General features: G+C 34.4%; 1 protein-coding gene across 7 annotated transcripts in view; it reads left to right on the top strand.

Moving 5' to 3' along the window:
• Positions 1-16,945, top strand: part of BBS9 (Bardet-Biedl syndrome 9) — a 438,091-nt gene that overhangs the window by 116,297 nt on the left and 304,849 nt on the right. For all 7 annotated transcript variants that reach the window (XM_061165393.1, XM_061165394.1, XM_061165395.1 and 4 more), the window contains exons 7-9: positions 1,920-2,004; positions 10,000-10,183; positions 10,850-10,979. In XM_061165393.1, the coding sequence (XP_061021376.1) occupies positions 1,920-2,004; positions 10,000-10,183; positions 10,850-10,979 (399 nt within the window). The remainder of the gene's footprint in view (positions 1-1,919; positions 2,005-9,999; positions 10,184-10,849; positions 10,980-16,945) is intronic.

The following is a 16,945-nucleotide window of genomic DNA, read 5'->3' as shown; positions in this document are numbered from 1 at the left end:
TCTACCATCATATTCCTTTGGTACTTATATGCATACCAGTCAGCACAGTGCACTCTGAGTTACGCTTATTTGTTAGTATTATATATGAATCTCCTCAACTACTTTGGAAGGTCCTGGTGGATATAGGTCATGTAGTAGTTTTCCCCCTTGTTAATGCTTGTATGAGATCCCTACTATATGTTTATTGAATGAATGAACTTTATATGCATTAAGCTTTCTTATTAACTGGAAGACTGATTTTCATGAATGTACTGCAAAGTCTATCATAATTTATAGTCATTCTTCATTCACAGAACATTGGAGGCTTTTTACAAATGAAATACTGCTGACTGGATAGAATATGAGTTGATATATAATATTTGAATATTAGTGTACATTTTAGTGCTTATTTAGATATTCTACTTTGCCTTTCTTCATTAAGGTCCCTGATGTTTACACTATCAGACATCTTTCTCTTAGACAATAGGAGCTATCTGAATATATCTCTTTACTAATTTTTCTCTTACCTATTGAAAGTAGAAAGGGATCTCTGAGCCTAAAATTTCTTCATTTTGAGTCGAATTATTACTCTAAAAATATACCATAAATTAATGGAAATACGGGAATTTAAACTTTATTGTCTAAATTAATCATTTCTAAATTGAGTGATATTTATCAGTTGGTTTGAATAATGGTCTGAGCTAAGTGTTACAATTTTTAAAAAATTTATTTTATTGTATTATAATTGATTTACAATGTTGTGCTAAATGTTGCTATTGAAATACAATACTGATAGAAAGTCCTAACGTCCATAAGGTCCATTACTGAGAACTTATTACATACCAGATAAATTACTAGGTGATTTATCTCTGTGTATGCAGAAATCTGTATCTGTCTGTTTGTCAACCTGTCAGCTAATAACCGGGCACCTTAGTGTGTATCAGATACTGGGCTGTGCTTAGTTGCTCAGTCATAACCACGCCTTTGTGCCCCCATGGACTGTGGCCCACCAGGCTCCTCTGTCCATGGGGATTCTCCAGGCAAGAATACTGGAGTGGGTTGCTACATCCTCCTCTAGGGGATCTTCCCAACCCAGGGATTGAACCAGGTCTCCCAAATGCAGTTGGCTTCTTTGCCATCTGAGGTACCAGGGATGCCCAAGAATACAGGAGTGGGTAGCTTATCCCTTCTCCAGGGAACTTCGTGACCCAGGAGTCAGACTGGGGTCTCCTGCATTGCAAGTGGATTCTTCACCAGCTGAGCTACCAGGGAAACCCCATCAGATACTGTATCAGACATTAAATTATTTTTTAAGTTCTTCTAACAATGCTTGAGTTAAGATTATTATTAGTCCCATTTTATAGATAAGAAAGATTAAGACATAGAGTTATTAATTTTCAAAAATTTACTCAACTAGTTAATGGGTTAGCTGGGAATTAAGCTCAGACCTTCTGGGGTCCACAGATATTAATAATTTCTACTACCACTTTTTGGAGGATGGTGGCAATAACTCATCTGGTTGTTTTGCATTATTTGTATTTTTTTCTATTTTGGGTTTTGGTACTGGATCTTTATTGAGTATTGTTATTTATCACATAAAATTCTAATGGGAGATACTTTGACATTTGGCAGAGCTATTTCCCCAATATTGAATTTTGGGACATATGGTTATAATTTCTTTATCATTACAGTTTTACATAGCCTTATGCCACAGTACAAATTCAGTAGAATTCAGTAGAATTCATCATTCAGTAGAATTCATTACTAAATTCATTCACTAAATTTTACAATGTTTAAAATCAAGGAAAAGGTGATACATAAGATTTGTAGATTATATATATTTAAAAATTTATTAATTATATTGAGATTATGTGCTTTTAAAATAATTTACACTTTTTAACTGTAAAGTCACTTACAGTTATTCCATATCTTTTAAACAGATACCAAGTACTTGCTTTTGCAACGGATGCAGATAAAAGACAAGAGACTGAACAACAAAAACATGGGTCTGGAAAAAGACTAATTGTAAGGCCTTTTTAAAATAGATAAAAATTTTAGTAATGTTATATCTAATCACAGATGTTTGTTCAGAATAAGAATTCCTGGGAAGAGAAATTAAAAATATATGTTTCATCCATTTTCTGTGTTAAGGTTATGTCAAAGAATTTAGTTGGCTATTATTGAGCAATGGAGACACATGCCTACTCATGGTCACAATGTACCAGATTATAGAATTGCACCACTAGGATTATAAATGTCCAGATGGGTCACTTTGAACTGAAATGATTATAAACTAACAAAATAAAAATTTTAAAATTCCTTTAATAGACAAAAAAGTTGCTACTAGTATAGATGCATGGTGAAATATGAGTAAAAGATGAAAATTTTTTCACAGCCTGCAAAATTTGTGCACAAACTTTGTGCACAAGTGAAAGTTTGATAACTTTGAAAAGTAGTTTGAAGAAAACTTGTTTGAGTTTTATGGTTTTTGGACTTATATTTAGCTATTAAATCCACTCTGAGTTTATTTTTGTCTAAGGTATGACAAAATGTAATCTCATTCTTTCACATACGGCTGCCCAGTTTTCCCAGCACCGCTTATTGAAGAAAGTGATGTGCTGCTGCCTGTGCATGCACCAGTAATGACTGTCCCTTCCCTTAGACATTGCTTTGGGTCTTAGCTGCCTTTATGTCTCATGACTGGGTTCTTTCCTCGGTCATGTTAGCCCTTGCTCCAGTGTGGAGCTGCAGTATGACGTAAGTGGGGCTGGAACATTCAGTTTGTTCATGGGAGAGTTGTGAAAAGCCAGTCAGCTACTCACACAGTTCTGATCTGCACTTTTTGCCCTGTTTCAGGAGTGAACAAGCATGTGCACACTCCTTTGGGAACAGAAGGCTTTCCCCAGCCTTCCTATTAGTCCTACCAGCACTCCAACCAGCCAAGAGGCTCGTCTTCTTTGTGGAGGACCCCAGAACTGGGGTGCCTAATATGTAGCTCCAACTGCTCACTCCCCAGGGAGGATCTCTGCCTGTGAAATCTCTCTTCTCTTCTGAGTCTGCTCCCTTGGGTACAGGTGATCGTTTCTCTTCCCTTGCTGCCTTATTATGTGTGGATCTCTCTCTCCGCCTTGGTTGTACGGGGGTCTTTCTGCCAGTTTCCAGTTATTTTTTGGTGAGAATTGTTCCACATATGGAGGTATTTCTGTTGTGTTTGATGCAGCAAGTGAGTTCTTCATCTCCCAACTCTGCCATCTTGATTTCCTCCTCTAGGAGCAGAGATCTCCTCCATCTTCTAGCTTGCTTTGTTCCCATAAGAAATCTTTCATCTTATCTTGGTTCCTTGGTACACAATATCTTTTTTCTCCATGTGTTTTTCAGTTTTTTTCTTATCACTTCTTTTGAGCAGTTAGATTATAATGTGTTTTGTATAGTTTTCTTTCATTCCTTTTGGTGGTGCTTATAGATTTGTTGAAGTTAGTGTACTTGTGAGTTTATAGTTTTCATGAAATTTAGAAAATTTTTTAGCTATTCTTCAAATTTATTTTTCTCTTCTCCATCTTTTCTCCTCTTCACTCAATTACACATACATTTAGGCTACTTGAAGTTACCCTACAGGTCACCGATTTGCTCTTTGTTTTAAAAAATTCTCTTTTCTATTTCATTTTGGATGATCTCTACTACTATGTTTTCAAGGTCACTAATATTTTTTCTATAATGTCTAATCTGGTATTAATTCCTGTCTAGTATAGTTTCTATCTCTACAAGTTCAATTTAGGTGTTTTAAAAATATCTTCCTTGTATACTTTTTAAATTAAATAGATACAATTTATTTAACATAAGCATTATAAACTGTATAGTATTATAAACTGTGTATAATACTGTTATTTATCTCTACATTATGGATCACATTTTCCTGTTTCTTTACATGCTTGATAATTAAAAAGAAAAACTAAAACTACTAAAATCCACATTTTGGGTGGTTCTTTCCCTGGCTTTGAGTAATTTTCTGCATGAATGTTCTGATATGTACTCAGCTTATTTGTGAAGATACTTAACAGATCTGAATTCTGTCCCTGTGCTGCTGTCTAAGTTGTTATTAGATGCCAGGATATAGTCAGTTTTATTTTGTTCGAAGCTACATACTTTTGTGTTTCTATAAATCTTCCTGCGCTTCGGCCTGGAAGACAGTTAAGTTGCTTGGAAACAGTCTGATCCTTTTTGGTCTTGCTTTTGAGTCTTGTTAGGTGGGACCAGAGCAGGGCTCATTCCGGAGCTACTTGTACGCCCTCCTGAGGTACTACCCTTCTGAATGTTCTTTCCAACTCCCTGTAAATTATGAGGTGTTCCAGTCTGGCTTGTGAGCACAGGCAGTATTCCAGGCCCTGTGTAAATGCTGGGCACTGTTACCGCTAATCCTTTTGGGTGGTTCTTTCCCTGGCTTTGAGTAATTTTCTACATAAATGTGCTGATAAGTACTCAACTGAATATCTGAGAGAATTTTTAACAGGTCTCAGGGCTCTGTCCTTGTGTTGCTCTCTCTTTTTTTAGCATGCTGTCTTGTGAACTCTAGCTGCCTTGGTTTCTCTCAACTGTCAGCATTCATCTCCTCAACCCAGGGGGCCTTGTGGGCTTTGCCTGGGTTTCTTCTGCCTGTGCCATGGCCTAAAATCTCTCTCATGGCTGGGGCAGTTATACCACTCACCTCATTTGTTTTCCGTTTTCAAGGGCTTGCTGTCTTTTGTTTTCTGATATCCAGTGCCTTGCAAACAGTTGTTTCAAACTTTTTGTTCATGTTGTGGTTGTTTTAGGTGGGATGGTAGAATTTTTTTCCTGTCACTGTATCATGGCTGGAAGTGGAAGGATTTTAAAATGATTGTTCTTAGTAAACTGCTGTGCATTTTGAGACTCATTAATTTAGAATGTGGTATAATTCTTAAGGGAAATTTGCAAAGAGTGGCGCTCAGTACCTAATGAACTGAAAGTATTTAGTGGCTGGATCGCAGCCTGTGGCCTCAGAAACTCTGCTTATCTGCTCTGAATGAATTGTCATCTCTCAGAGTCAGGGACACATCAGCCTGAGTTACAAGTGCTGACAAATATTGCTAGAATGCAAGTCTATTAAATTGTAATGAGAAATCTAACTACCTTAGGACTTGATGTTCATGTCTTTTGTTCAGTGGAATCTTTCTGCATAGGTGAACCTCACTTGAACTAAGTGATAATTGAATAATTTATGTTTTTTAAAAAACATTAAAAATTTTTTGACTGTGCTGAGTCTTCCTTGCTGTGCAGACTTTCCTCTGGCTGTGGCGAGTGGGGGCTACTCGCTAGTTGCGGTGGGAGGGCTTCTCATTGTGGTGGCTTCTCTTGTTGTGGAGCCTGGGCTCTAGGCTGCATGGGCTTCAGTAGTTGCATCACGTAGCCACAGTAGTTGCAGTCCTGGGGCTCTGGAACACAGGCTCAATAGTTGTGGTGCACAAACTTAGTTGTTCCATGGTATGTGGGATCTTCCTGGCCCAGGGATCAAACCTGTGTCTCCTTCATTGATAGGTGGATTCTTTTATCACTGAACCACCAGGAAAGCCTGAATGATTTGTCTTAAAAAAATTTTTTTTTGTTGTCAAATGAATCTAGTTTAGATGAAGATAATCTGATGCATAAATGTGCATAAATGCACGTTGCCTATATGCCCTGTGCTGTCCCTCTATTCCAGATTCTTCTTATATACACACTGATGATATTTGCCTCTCTGACTAGTCCCATTTAGATTTCATATCTTCTTCAGATACTTTAATCCTAAAGTAGATAGATTAATACCTAAATCATTTTTTGGATGGCATGAAATTTATATGTATCTTTAATGTGACTTTTCACATCTCTTCTTTGACCTTTCATTTGTTGATTCTTGATTCTTGCTTCAATGCCTAACTTTGAGGGTAATCTTACTTCCTCTTTGTCCAGATGCTTTTGTATATTCATCTCACTGTCATTGCCATTTACAATATATACCTATCATCTAAACCTTTTCAAAATAGTATGCTTTATGTTTTCTTGATTTAGAAGCATTGATAATTGATTGGGGACTGATTTCTTCTTTATAATGTCAATTTTATATTCATTCCTTCATTATTTTAAGAAACATTTATTAAACATTGACCATGTTCTGAGAGATGAAGATATGAAGATACCCTGGAGGAGCTCTTATATATAGAAGATCCTATCTATACTATATAGTAGCTTGACAACTGCTCTATATATGCATATTAATATTTTCAAAACTGTTTCAATATAAAAACATGTTTATAGCAGTATTGACTGTAGGTTTTGTTGATTTTTAAATTTGATTTGCAAAGTAAATGCAACAGCTTTCTTACGGAAAAATTTCAGTGGAGCAGATATCTTCTTTATGTGTATTTTTTCCAATAAGCCATGGATCCTCCCCTTCCTGACAGGACCTTTATACAGGCAGCTTATTTTGCATGTGATATTCTTCCACCCTCTTCTCTACCTGCCTTTTTTCTCTTTAGCTTTATTGAAGTATAATTGACAAATAAAATTAGGTAAACCTACTGTGTACAGTGAGATGTTTTCATATATGTATAAATCGTGAAATGATTACCAGAACTAAGCAAATTAACTTATCTGTCCCCTCATGTGTATATACATATATATGTGTGTATGTGTGTGTATGTGTGTGTGTATGTGTATATATATATATTTGTGGTAGGATCATTAAGATCACTCAATAAATTTTGAGTATACAATACAGTATTATAACTATATGTACATTAGATCTTCAGAACTAATTCATCCTGCATAACTGAAACTTTGTACCCCTTCACAAGTATATCCTCATGTCTCCCATACCCCAGACCCTGGAAGTCAAAATTCTACTCGCTGCTTCTATTATTTTGACTGTTTTAGATTCCACAGATAAGTGAGATCATACAGTATTCATTTTTCTGAGCCTTACTTATTTCATTTAGCATAATGTCTTCCAAGTTCATCCACGTTATTGTAAATGGCAGGATTTTTTTCATTTTCAATTCAGTTCAGTCACTCAGTTGTGTCTGACTCTTTGTGACCCATGGACTGCATCATGCCAGGCTTCCCTGTCCATCACCGACTCCTGGAGCTTGCTCAAACTCATGTCCACTGAGTCAGTGCTGCCATCCAACCATCTCTGTCACCCCCTTCTCCTCCTGCCTTCAATCTTTCCTAGCATCAGGATCTTTTCAAATGAGTCAGTTCTTCGCATCAGGTGGCCAAAGTATTGGAGTTTCAGCTTCAACATCAGCCCTTCCTGTATCCTGTTTTCTTTAACCATTCATCCATCATTGGAAGTTAGGTTGATTTCATGTTTTGGCTATTTTGAATCATGCTACAATGAACATCGGATGAAAGATATCTCCTCAATATTCTGTTTTCACTTCCTTTGGATATGTACCCAGAAGTGGGATTGCTGGGTCATATAGTAGTTCTATTTTTAATTTTTTGAGGAATCTCCATATTGTTTTCCATAGTAGATGTAATGTTTTATATTCCTACCAGCAGTATACAGGGTTTGCTTTTCTGCACATTCTCACCAACACTTATTATCTCTTTTCTTTTTGATAATAACCATTGTAAAAGATATAAGGTGATATCTCATTGCATTTCCCTGATGGTTAGTGTTGGTGAGCATTTTTTTTCTTTTTTTATTGGTGAGCATTTTTTTAATATATCTATTCGTCATTTGTATCTCTTATTTTGAGAAATAAGACATTTAGGTCTTTTGCCCAGTTTTAAATCAAGTTTTTTTTTTCCCTTTTTTTTTTTTTTTGCTGTTGAGCTGTCTGATATTAACTCCTTATTGGATATATTTTCTCCCATTCCATAGATTGTCTCTTCACACTACTGATTGCTTCCTTTGCTGTGAAGAAGCTTTTTAATTTTTTGATTGAATAAAAGACTTTAAATTTTTAGTGCTTTACAGTTTTCAAAAGTTTCCACATATATGATTTCATATAATCCCGTAATAAGCTTTCTCTCTTTTTTTCCCCTGTAGAAGCTTTTTAGTTTGATGAAATCCCCTTTGTCTATCTTAATGTTGTCTGTACTTTTGAGGTCATATCTGAAAAGTCATTGAGCTTTTCCCTATGTTTCTTCTAATGATTTTACAGCTTTAGTTCTTATATTTAAGTCTTTAATCTATTTTGAATTGGTTTTTGTATATAGTATGAGATAGGGGTTCATTTTCATTCCTCTGCATGTGGATATCAAGTTTCCCAACACCATGTTTTGAAGATACCATCCTATTCTGCATTGTATGTTCTTGGTACCTTTGTTGAACATGAGTTGACTGTAAATGCAGAGTTTTATTTCTCAGCTCCCTGTTCTGTTCCATTGGTCTAGATTTTTTTTTTTAATGACAGTTCCATGCTGTTTTGATTAGAATGGTTTTGTAGTGTATTTTGAAGTCAGGTAGTATGATGCTTCCAGCTTTGTTCTTTTTGCTCAAGATTGTTTTGGCTATTTGGTGTCTTGTGGGTTCACATGAATTTTGCACATTTTTTTATTTCTGTGAAAAATGCCTTTGTAATTTTGATAGGGATTTGCATTTGTAGATCACTTTGAGTAGTATGGACTTTTTAATGATATTAATTCTTCTAATCCATGAATATGGCATATCTTTTTATTTTAACTCTTCAATTTATTTTGTCAATGTTTTATAGTTTTCAACATACAGATCTTTACCTCCTTGAGTTATATGAGTGTTTGAATTGCTAAATAGTTAATATCACATGGTTCAGTTCAGTTCAATTAAGTCGCACATTCATGTCAAGCTCTTTGTGACCCCATGGACTGCAGCACGCCAGGCTTCCCTGTCCATCACCAACTCTCAGAGCTTACTCAAACTCATGTCCATCGAGTCAGTGATGCCATCCAAACATCTTATCCTCTGTCATCCCCTTCTCCTCCTGCCTTCAGTCTTTCCCAGCATCAGTGTCTTTTCCAGTGAGTTGGCTCTTAGTGTCAGGTATTGGAGTTTCAGCTTCAACATCAGTCCTTCCAATAATATTCAGGACTGATTTCCTTTAGGATGGACTGGTTGGATCTCCTTGCAGTCCAAGGGACTCTTAAGAGTCTTCTCCAACACCACAGTTCAAAAACATCATTTCTTCGGTGCTCAGCTTTCTTTATAGTCCAACTCTCACATCCATACATGACTACTGGAAAAGTCATAGCCTTGACCAGACAGACCTTTGTTGGCAAAGTAATGTCTCTGCTTTTTAATATGCTGTCTAGGTTGGTCATAGCTTTTCTTCCAAGTAGTAAGCATCTTTTAATTTCATGGCTGCAGTCACCATCTACGGTGATTTTGGAGTCCCCCAAAATAATGTCTGTCACTGTTTCCATTGTTTCCCCATCTATTTGCCATGAAGTGATGGGACCAGATTCCATGATCTTAGTTTTCTGAATGTTGAGTTTTAAGCCAATTTTTTCACTCTCCTCTTTCACTTTCATCAAGAGTCTCTTTAGTTCTTTGCTTTCTGCCATAAGGGTAGTGTCATCTGCATATATGAGGTTATTGATATTTCTCCTGGCAATCTTGATTCCGTGTTGTGCTTCATCCAGCCTGGCATTTTGCATGATGTACTCTGCATATAAGTTAAATAAGCAGGGTAACAATATACAGCCTTGATGTACTCCTTTCCCCATTTGGAACCAGTCTATTGTTCTGTGTCCACTTCTAACTGCTGCTTCTTGATCTACATACAGATTTCTCAAGAGGCAGGTCAGGTAGTCTCTTATTCCCATCTCTTTAAGAATTTTCCACAGTTTGTTATATCACATGGTAAAAGTGGCAAAAACTACTAGAGTCTACAAAATATAAAAAATATGGTAATAGAAAAAAATGAATGAGGATTAATCTTTATGCCTGCTTTGTTGTAAAGCATTTCTTAATTGTATTAATATCAAAGTGAATGAAATGTTATATTTTTAGCAACCCAGATGATCATAAGTTTTCCCTTGCAGGTAGATTGGACTCTAAATATTGGAGAACAAGCCCTTGATATATGTATTGTGTCTTTCAATCAGTCAGCATCTTCTGTTTTTGTTCTTGGTGAGAGAAACTTTTTTTGCCTTAAGGATAATGGACAAATTCGATTTATGAAGAAACTTGATTATAGCCCAAGTTGTTTTCTCCCATATTGCTCAGGTGTGTAGAAAGATTTTCTTTTATCTTTTCCATATGTCATGACTATGTTATATACACCAGAAAAAGCCAAAGTCACTCACATATTTTTTAAAGAACTAGGAGAATAGTTTTATACTGAACATGTAATGGAAATTTTAGCTTTTAATGTTTGAATAGAGGTTTGATATAAAGCACACATTTGCTTTTGTCAGTCATTTTACTTTGTACAAAATGACTTGTAGAATTGGCCTCAGGTATATAATAATGCTTTCCAAGATATGGCTATTCAAGATGCTTCCAAGAGAACATCAGACTCTTTTATAAGGAGAAATGAGCATGGTAATGACTCATAGAATTACTTGTCTGTAGTGAAAGTCTAATAAATCAATAGCTTAAATATGTTAAATATATTAATCAAATTCATCCTTTTTAGATAAAATGCAAAAATGTTGGCCACACTAGTTATAGTTTCTCTAGTTATATATGTAATTTTTATGTATTTATAAATGATTTAAAAAATTTTGATACTAGTACCTTGAAATTGAAAAACAGTGTTTTATTATTTAAATCTTTATGCATTAAGTCAAGATATTATATTAATTTGTATCATAAATCCTCTAAAAGGAATGTAAAAACTGTTGAAAATGATTTTTTTCTTACTATTCCTTTTCTATCTTCCATCCATAGTTTCTGAAGGAACAATAAATACTTTGATTGGAAACCATAATAATATGTTGCATATTTATCAAGATGTGACACTGAAATGGGCCACTCAACTTCCCCATGTTCCTGTAGCAGTAAGAGTGGGCTGTTTACAGTAAGTGGTTTAATTTAAAGAGTATCTTTATCAAGGAATTCACTAAAAGTTTTACGAAAGAATTTTTTATTTTATGAAATTTTTTATTTTATGAAACAATCATGAAACAGCGATTTTACTAAAAAATAACGTGATGTTGAATATCAACAATGAAGATAATTTAAAATATAAATTTTATTAGAAAGAAAGTGAAAGTGTATTCACTCAGTCATGTACAACTCTTTGAGACCCCATGGACTGTAGCCTACCATGCTCCTCCGTCCATGGGATTTTCCAGGTAAGAGTACTGGAGTGGATTGCCATTTCCTTCTCCAGAGGATCTTCCCAACCCAGGGATTGAACCCAGGTCTCCTGCATTGCAGACAGACGCTTTATTGTCTGAGCCACCAGGGAAGTCTTTATTAGAAAAGGAGAATATTAAAAAAGCTTTAATTAGCATCTTTAATCATTTTTATTTAGTATCTCTAGCAAGATATTCTTCATAAATTTAAGATTTCAAGAAAATAGTTTACCTGATAGATTATTTTCTTTAAAATAGAAGAGGATTTCTTTAAGCATTTAATGAATCCCATTTAGAGATCACTTATTATTAGACTGTGAGGATGTTACACTTAAAGGCTTGTTTCAGAACTTACTGTGTCAAATGGTGCAGAATTGCTTGCTGAACTGAACTGAACTGATGTGTTTAAGACAGTGTCGATTTTTTTTTTCAATTTTTTAAATTGGAGTATAATTGCTTTACAGTGCTGTGTTAGTTTCTGTTGTACAACGAAGTGAACCAGCTATGTGTCTACATATATATTCCCTCCCTTGGATCCTCCCTCCTGCCACCCCCACCCCATCCCAGCCCTCTAGGTCATAACAGAGTGCTGAGTTAAAGATCCTTAGTAAAGATCCTTAAAAAGAAAAAGCCGTTGAGACATAAAGGGATGAACTTTAGTAATGGGATGGAAATCTGGGTACAATCCTGCTGCATGTGGGGGGCGGGGTTAGACGTTAGGGCAGCAGTTTCTCTTGATGGTGCCAGGAGGAAGCCAGACAGCTTAAGTTTTAAATGGGGGCCTTTTTGCTTTTAAAATGAAAGACAAAATTCGTGTCTTAACATGAACTCTACAAAATCTATCAAAAATAGCAATAGTTTGTCAGTATATGAGGCAAGATCTTGACAAACTCCTTATCATCTCAGATTATGTTTAGAATTAAAAATCTCAATAAATGATAAAAATCTCGATAAAACCAACTTTCTATAAAGCATCATGGATTCCCAGATCTACTCAGTTCTGCTTATTTAGATAATTTTATTGAATGTTTAAAAACCATATGGAGAATTTGTCAGTGATGTTCATAGTATCTGATCAGTGTGACTAATCCCCCCAATTTAAGAAGCTGAATGTAGAGTATTACTGTGGAGGCTCTATGAAAGTCCTTTATATTTATATTAATGGTTAATCTGAAGCTTACATATTGGGAAAATGAAAACAATGTTTTGAAAACATCAAATATTTTAAAAAGAAATTGCTTCTCATATTTTATGAGAAAATGCTGTGCACTTAGCACAAATTACAGTTCTTTTGTGTCTGAAGAAAAATTTAAAATCTTGAGGTTAGCTTTTTCAAAGTCTACCAGATGGTCTTTTTTTTTTTCAGATGGTCTTTTAAGTTCAACCAAACACTCAGATTCACCAGACATTTTATATCAGTTTTACTTACAAGGATTTAGAGCAGGAAAAATATCTTGCCAGCAGGGCAGTATCAAGTATTTCTCTTCTGGGAAGTAATTCTTGCCGCAGTTCCTGTATCCACTCAAGAGCTGTTCTGTCTGGCTCCCCAGGTGACAGCTCAGGTGCAAGAAGACAGTCACACTGGTGGGTGTGTGACCCATCCTGGCTTAGAGTCTCAGCGCCCCTAGGAGCCAGTGTCTTTAAATACTACAAACTCATTGTGGTTTTTGTGTGTATGTGGGCCATGGGAGAGTAATGGGTAGAAAGACCTTACTGAGATAACATCTTTAGCTGAAATATTTACATTACACTTGTAACTTGTATTTACAAGGGATGTACCTATTTTAAGAGTTACCATACTCATAGAGAAACTCAGAGATATGGTTTCTCCACAGATATTTATGGTTAATTTATAGTTTGTTGTCCAGTTGCAACTTACAAGTCAAGGGTCATATAATAACTGAAAATATCTTGAGGGAGGAATCAAATTTCTATATAGTGTGTGCTGCAAGATGCTTATATTCAAAATTTGTCTGTCAGACCTAAATGTAGGTATTTGTAAGTGAAATTTCCTGTTTCTCATAGCTTTTTAAAGATCATAATTATAAATAATTAAGTGCAACTATTACCATTCATAATTTCCAGTTAATACATAGTAATAATTCCTAATTATTCATTGGAAGATTTTTCTTACTTTTATGCACTTTAACGTAAAAGTATAGGATTAGACTGAAAGAATTTCATTGTAATTTTTAGTAGAATTTAAAAAATTTGTTACTGAATTAACTATAGCATATCTGTATTTAGAAGGTATTATTTGAAGTTAGAACACTTAAATAACTTTGTTTCTGCTTTTTATTACCTTGAGGGTTAAACTTTTTTAGGAGAAGCTTCCTTGGCTGAATGTGTTTATTTGTAAAGGAAATTGCTGCTATTTTAATATGTTTCTTTTCAATGAATAAGAAATATTGGATTTGGATCAAGTTGGTGCAATTATACTTAATAACAGCATTTTCTTTAGAAACTAGGATGCTTAATTTCCTCCCACCTCCTCCTACTTGGCAGTCTTGGTCCTGTCTACCTTGTTCATTATAAACCAATTTAAAATCTGTCTGGGTTTCCTACTTTCTTTTCAGGATAAATAGCACTCTTGACTAGAGTTTTTTCGTCTAATTCTTTTAATTTTTGTTTGTTATACTCTAGGAATGTGAAATAAATATACAATGTACAGAATCAGAAGAGCCCAAATGTGATAATGTTCTTTAAATTCTTAGCTGTTACTGTTTTCCTCTCATTGCATGAAGTAGCTGTGGAAGCCTGGCTGAGTATCTTACCTCTGCTACGGTCAGTTTCCCAAATGGCAAATAAAGATCATTGTTTATCGGTAACGTTATTCTCTCCAGAGATATGAAATGTATCTAAAAGTGGAAGTCTATTTGAATGGACGTTCAAAGTGATGGGAGCCTTTCCAGACTTTAGCTGGCAGCCACAGCCATTGTGCTTTAAAATCTTGTTACAACTCATTTTGTAGTATAAACAATTTGGTCTAGTACTGTGTTTTTCTTCCTAGACTGTATTTCATTATAGTAACTTTTTATAACCATTGGTATTTAACGTTTTATTCTTTAGCTTTCATTGATATAGTATTATTAACCAGAATGTTTTTTATTTCTTTTCTGGATTTTCAGATTTACTCTTTGAGTCCTAACAATACACATAAATAGCCTTTCCTTTCTACCCTGATCTCCTTCTTTGAATCTCTGGAATATTCATAGTTTGTTGGTGACTGCTCTTTGCTTTTCCTCACTCCTTAATTTGATCATACACTGTTTTAATGTAGGGACTTGTTCTGCTTTTGCATATCACATTGAATAATCAGTCAGAAAGCTGAACATATGGTGTATGCTTGGTAGATACATAAAAGCCATTGTGCTTTGGGTGTGTCAGGATAAGGGGTGGCTAGAAAGACCTTATAAGGGTTTTTCATTTAAAACCCTTTTTAAATATGAAAAAATTGAGACTCATAGATAGGATATTGTTTTCTTTGAAGACATTTAGTAGAGATTTTAAATTTCAAAGAGACTTTTTCTTTCATTTTTAGTCCAACATTTGTGATTAATTTGTCTTTTTTTTCTGCTTTGAGGTCTGTAGAAAGAATGTTGGCCTATATGTACACTTTTTGCTCTGTTATATTTTTAATGATTTCCTTTGTGGCTTAATATTCCACATAATATTTGTAAATATTCATGGAAGTAGGATGGAGAATATATGGTGACTTTCAGAGCCTGTGCAATCTTATTGATATTTTCCTCTTTTAATCTGTTTTAACTCAGGAGTGGAATGTTTGCATTACATTACTATATTTTCTGTAAATTTTTTGTTGACTATCTAAATATTTTTGACTTATATAATCTAGTTTTATGTATTCAGCTTATGTTTGTGATATTTATTTTATTTTATTTTTTGGTTAGTTTAAAAAATTTTGCCCATATAAAGTGATCTTTTTTTGTGTGTGTGCTTTCATTAAAAAAAATTTTTTTTTTTTGCTGTTTTGTTTTGTTTGCTTTGAGTTCACTTTGTTATTGATTACTGGCATGCTATTGTCTATGGTTTTTTAACCTATAACTTTATTTCAGGTGTATCTCTTATAAATAGAATTTGATTAGATTTTTCAAGCCATTTTGAAGGCTGTTGTCTTTTAATCCATTTAAAATTGCTACATTTGATGTATTTTGTCATTTTTCCTCTTCTGTGATATTCCCTATTTTCTTTGGTTTCCATTTCTTGTATGTGAGTTGTGGTTTCTTTGCACTTGGATTCTTCCATGTATTAGATATTACATACACACACATATCTCTTTATTTTTATCAGCTATAAATTATTATTGTTAAATTAGTCTAATGGTTTTTTAAGAATGTTTTAATTGTTTTTACTTTTTATTTAGACAATATAATGACTTTAACATATTTTTTCTATGTCTATTAAAGATTGTGAATCTTTTTATTTCATGAATTATAGTTTTTTTGACTTACTAATTTTGCTTCATCTCTCAACAGGATGATTTAATGTTCCCCAAAATGGTACAAGGTGTTATATTGTATGGTAAAAATTTTTCATCACATTTCCTCTCGTACTTTATTGATGTTGCTCCTTTAATTTTTAAAAAATAATTTTTGTGAAAAAATAACTGTGATTTTTGTAAAAAGTATAGAACTGGGTGCACTATTTAAGACTCAAACATTATCTGGAATTCCCTGGCAGTCCAGTGGTTAGGACTTAGCACTTTCACTGTCATGGGCCTGGATTCGATCTGGGAACTGAGATCCTGCAAGGCATGCAATGTGGCCAAAAAAAAAACCAAACAAACAAAAAACAAAAAGAGAGAGATAAAACTTAAGCATTATTGAAAGGTACAAGTAAGAAAACCAAAAATAAAACTAACAGCTGTTCCACCAAAGTTGTTCCAATCTTACCATCAGGAATTAACATTTGTTAGCACCTATTAAAAATCAAGCCTGATATTTTCGTCTAAGTGTTAGTAACTCAGTCATATCCGACTCTTGCTGTGTCCAATTCTTTGCGACCCCACGGAATGTAGCCTACCAGGTTTCTCTGTCTGTGGAATTCTCCAGGCAAGAATACTGGAGAGAGTTGCCCCTTTTCTGGGATATCTTCCTGACCCAGTGATCAAACCTGGGTCTCCTACACTGCAGGCAGATTCTTTACCATTGAGTCACCATTTTTGTCTACAGATTTGCCAATTCAACAGAGAGTAAAATTCACAAACTAGAATCATGTTTTATATTTAAATTTATATTCTAACAGAAAAAAGAACTAGATAAAATGGAAGGAATAAATTAATTTTACATAAATATTTGTTCACAACAATATATTTCAGTTTCTAAAAGAACCCACCTGAAGAATAGGAAAAAAAGTAAAAACTTGATATTTCAATTTTTTTAAAGTGGTATTTCCGTTTTTGGCAGTGCCCACTGACTCTTGTTATAAAAAATAAAAGCAGCATATTTATTCTTTCTTCTTCATCTCTTCTTACTGAACTCTGACACTGTTGGTAACTTAATATTATTTATTTTGTCACAGTTTAAAACATCACATGCATTTTAATTAGCACTATTTTTAGTCCTTTCATCCTATCCACTCAGAGCTCACCACCAATTCTTATACTGTTCCTGATTTATCTTGATTTACTTCTTGGATAGTTGAATTTAATTGTCCAGTAGATTTG

This window comes from Dama dama, chromosome 18 (genome assembly GCF_033118175.1).
Source record: "Dama dama isolate Ldn47 chromosome 18, ASM3311817v1, whole genome shotgun sequence".
In the NCBI taxonomy this organism is placed as follows: Eukaryota; Metazoa; Chordata; class Mammalia; order Artiodactyla; family Cervidae; genus Dama; species Dama dama.
Note: the sequence above shows the minus strand (reverse complement) of the source record. Positions and strands in the feature narration are given on the sequence as shown.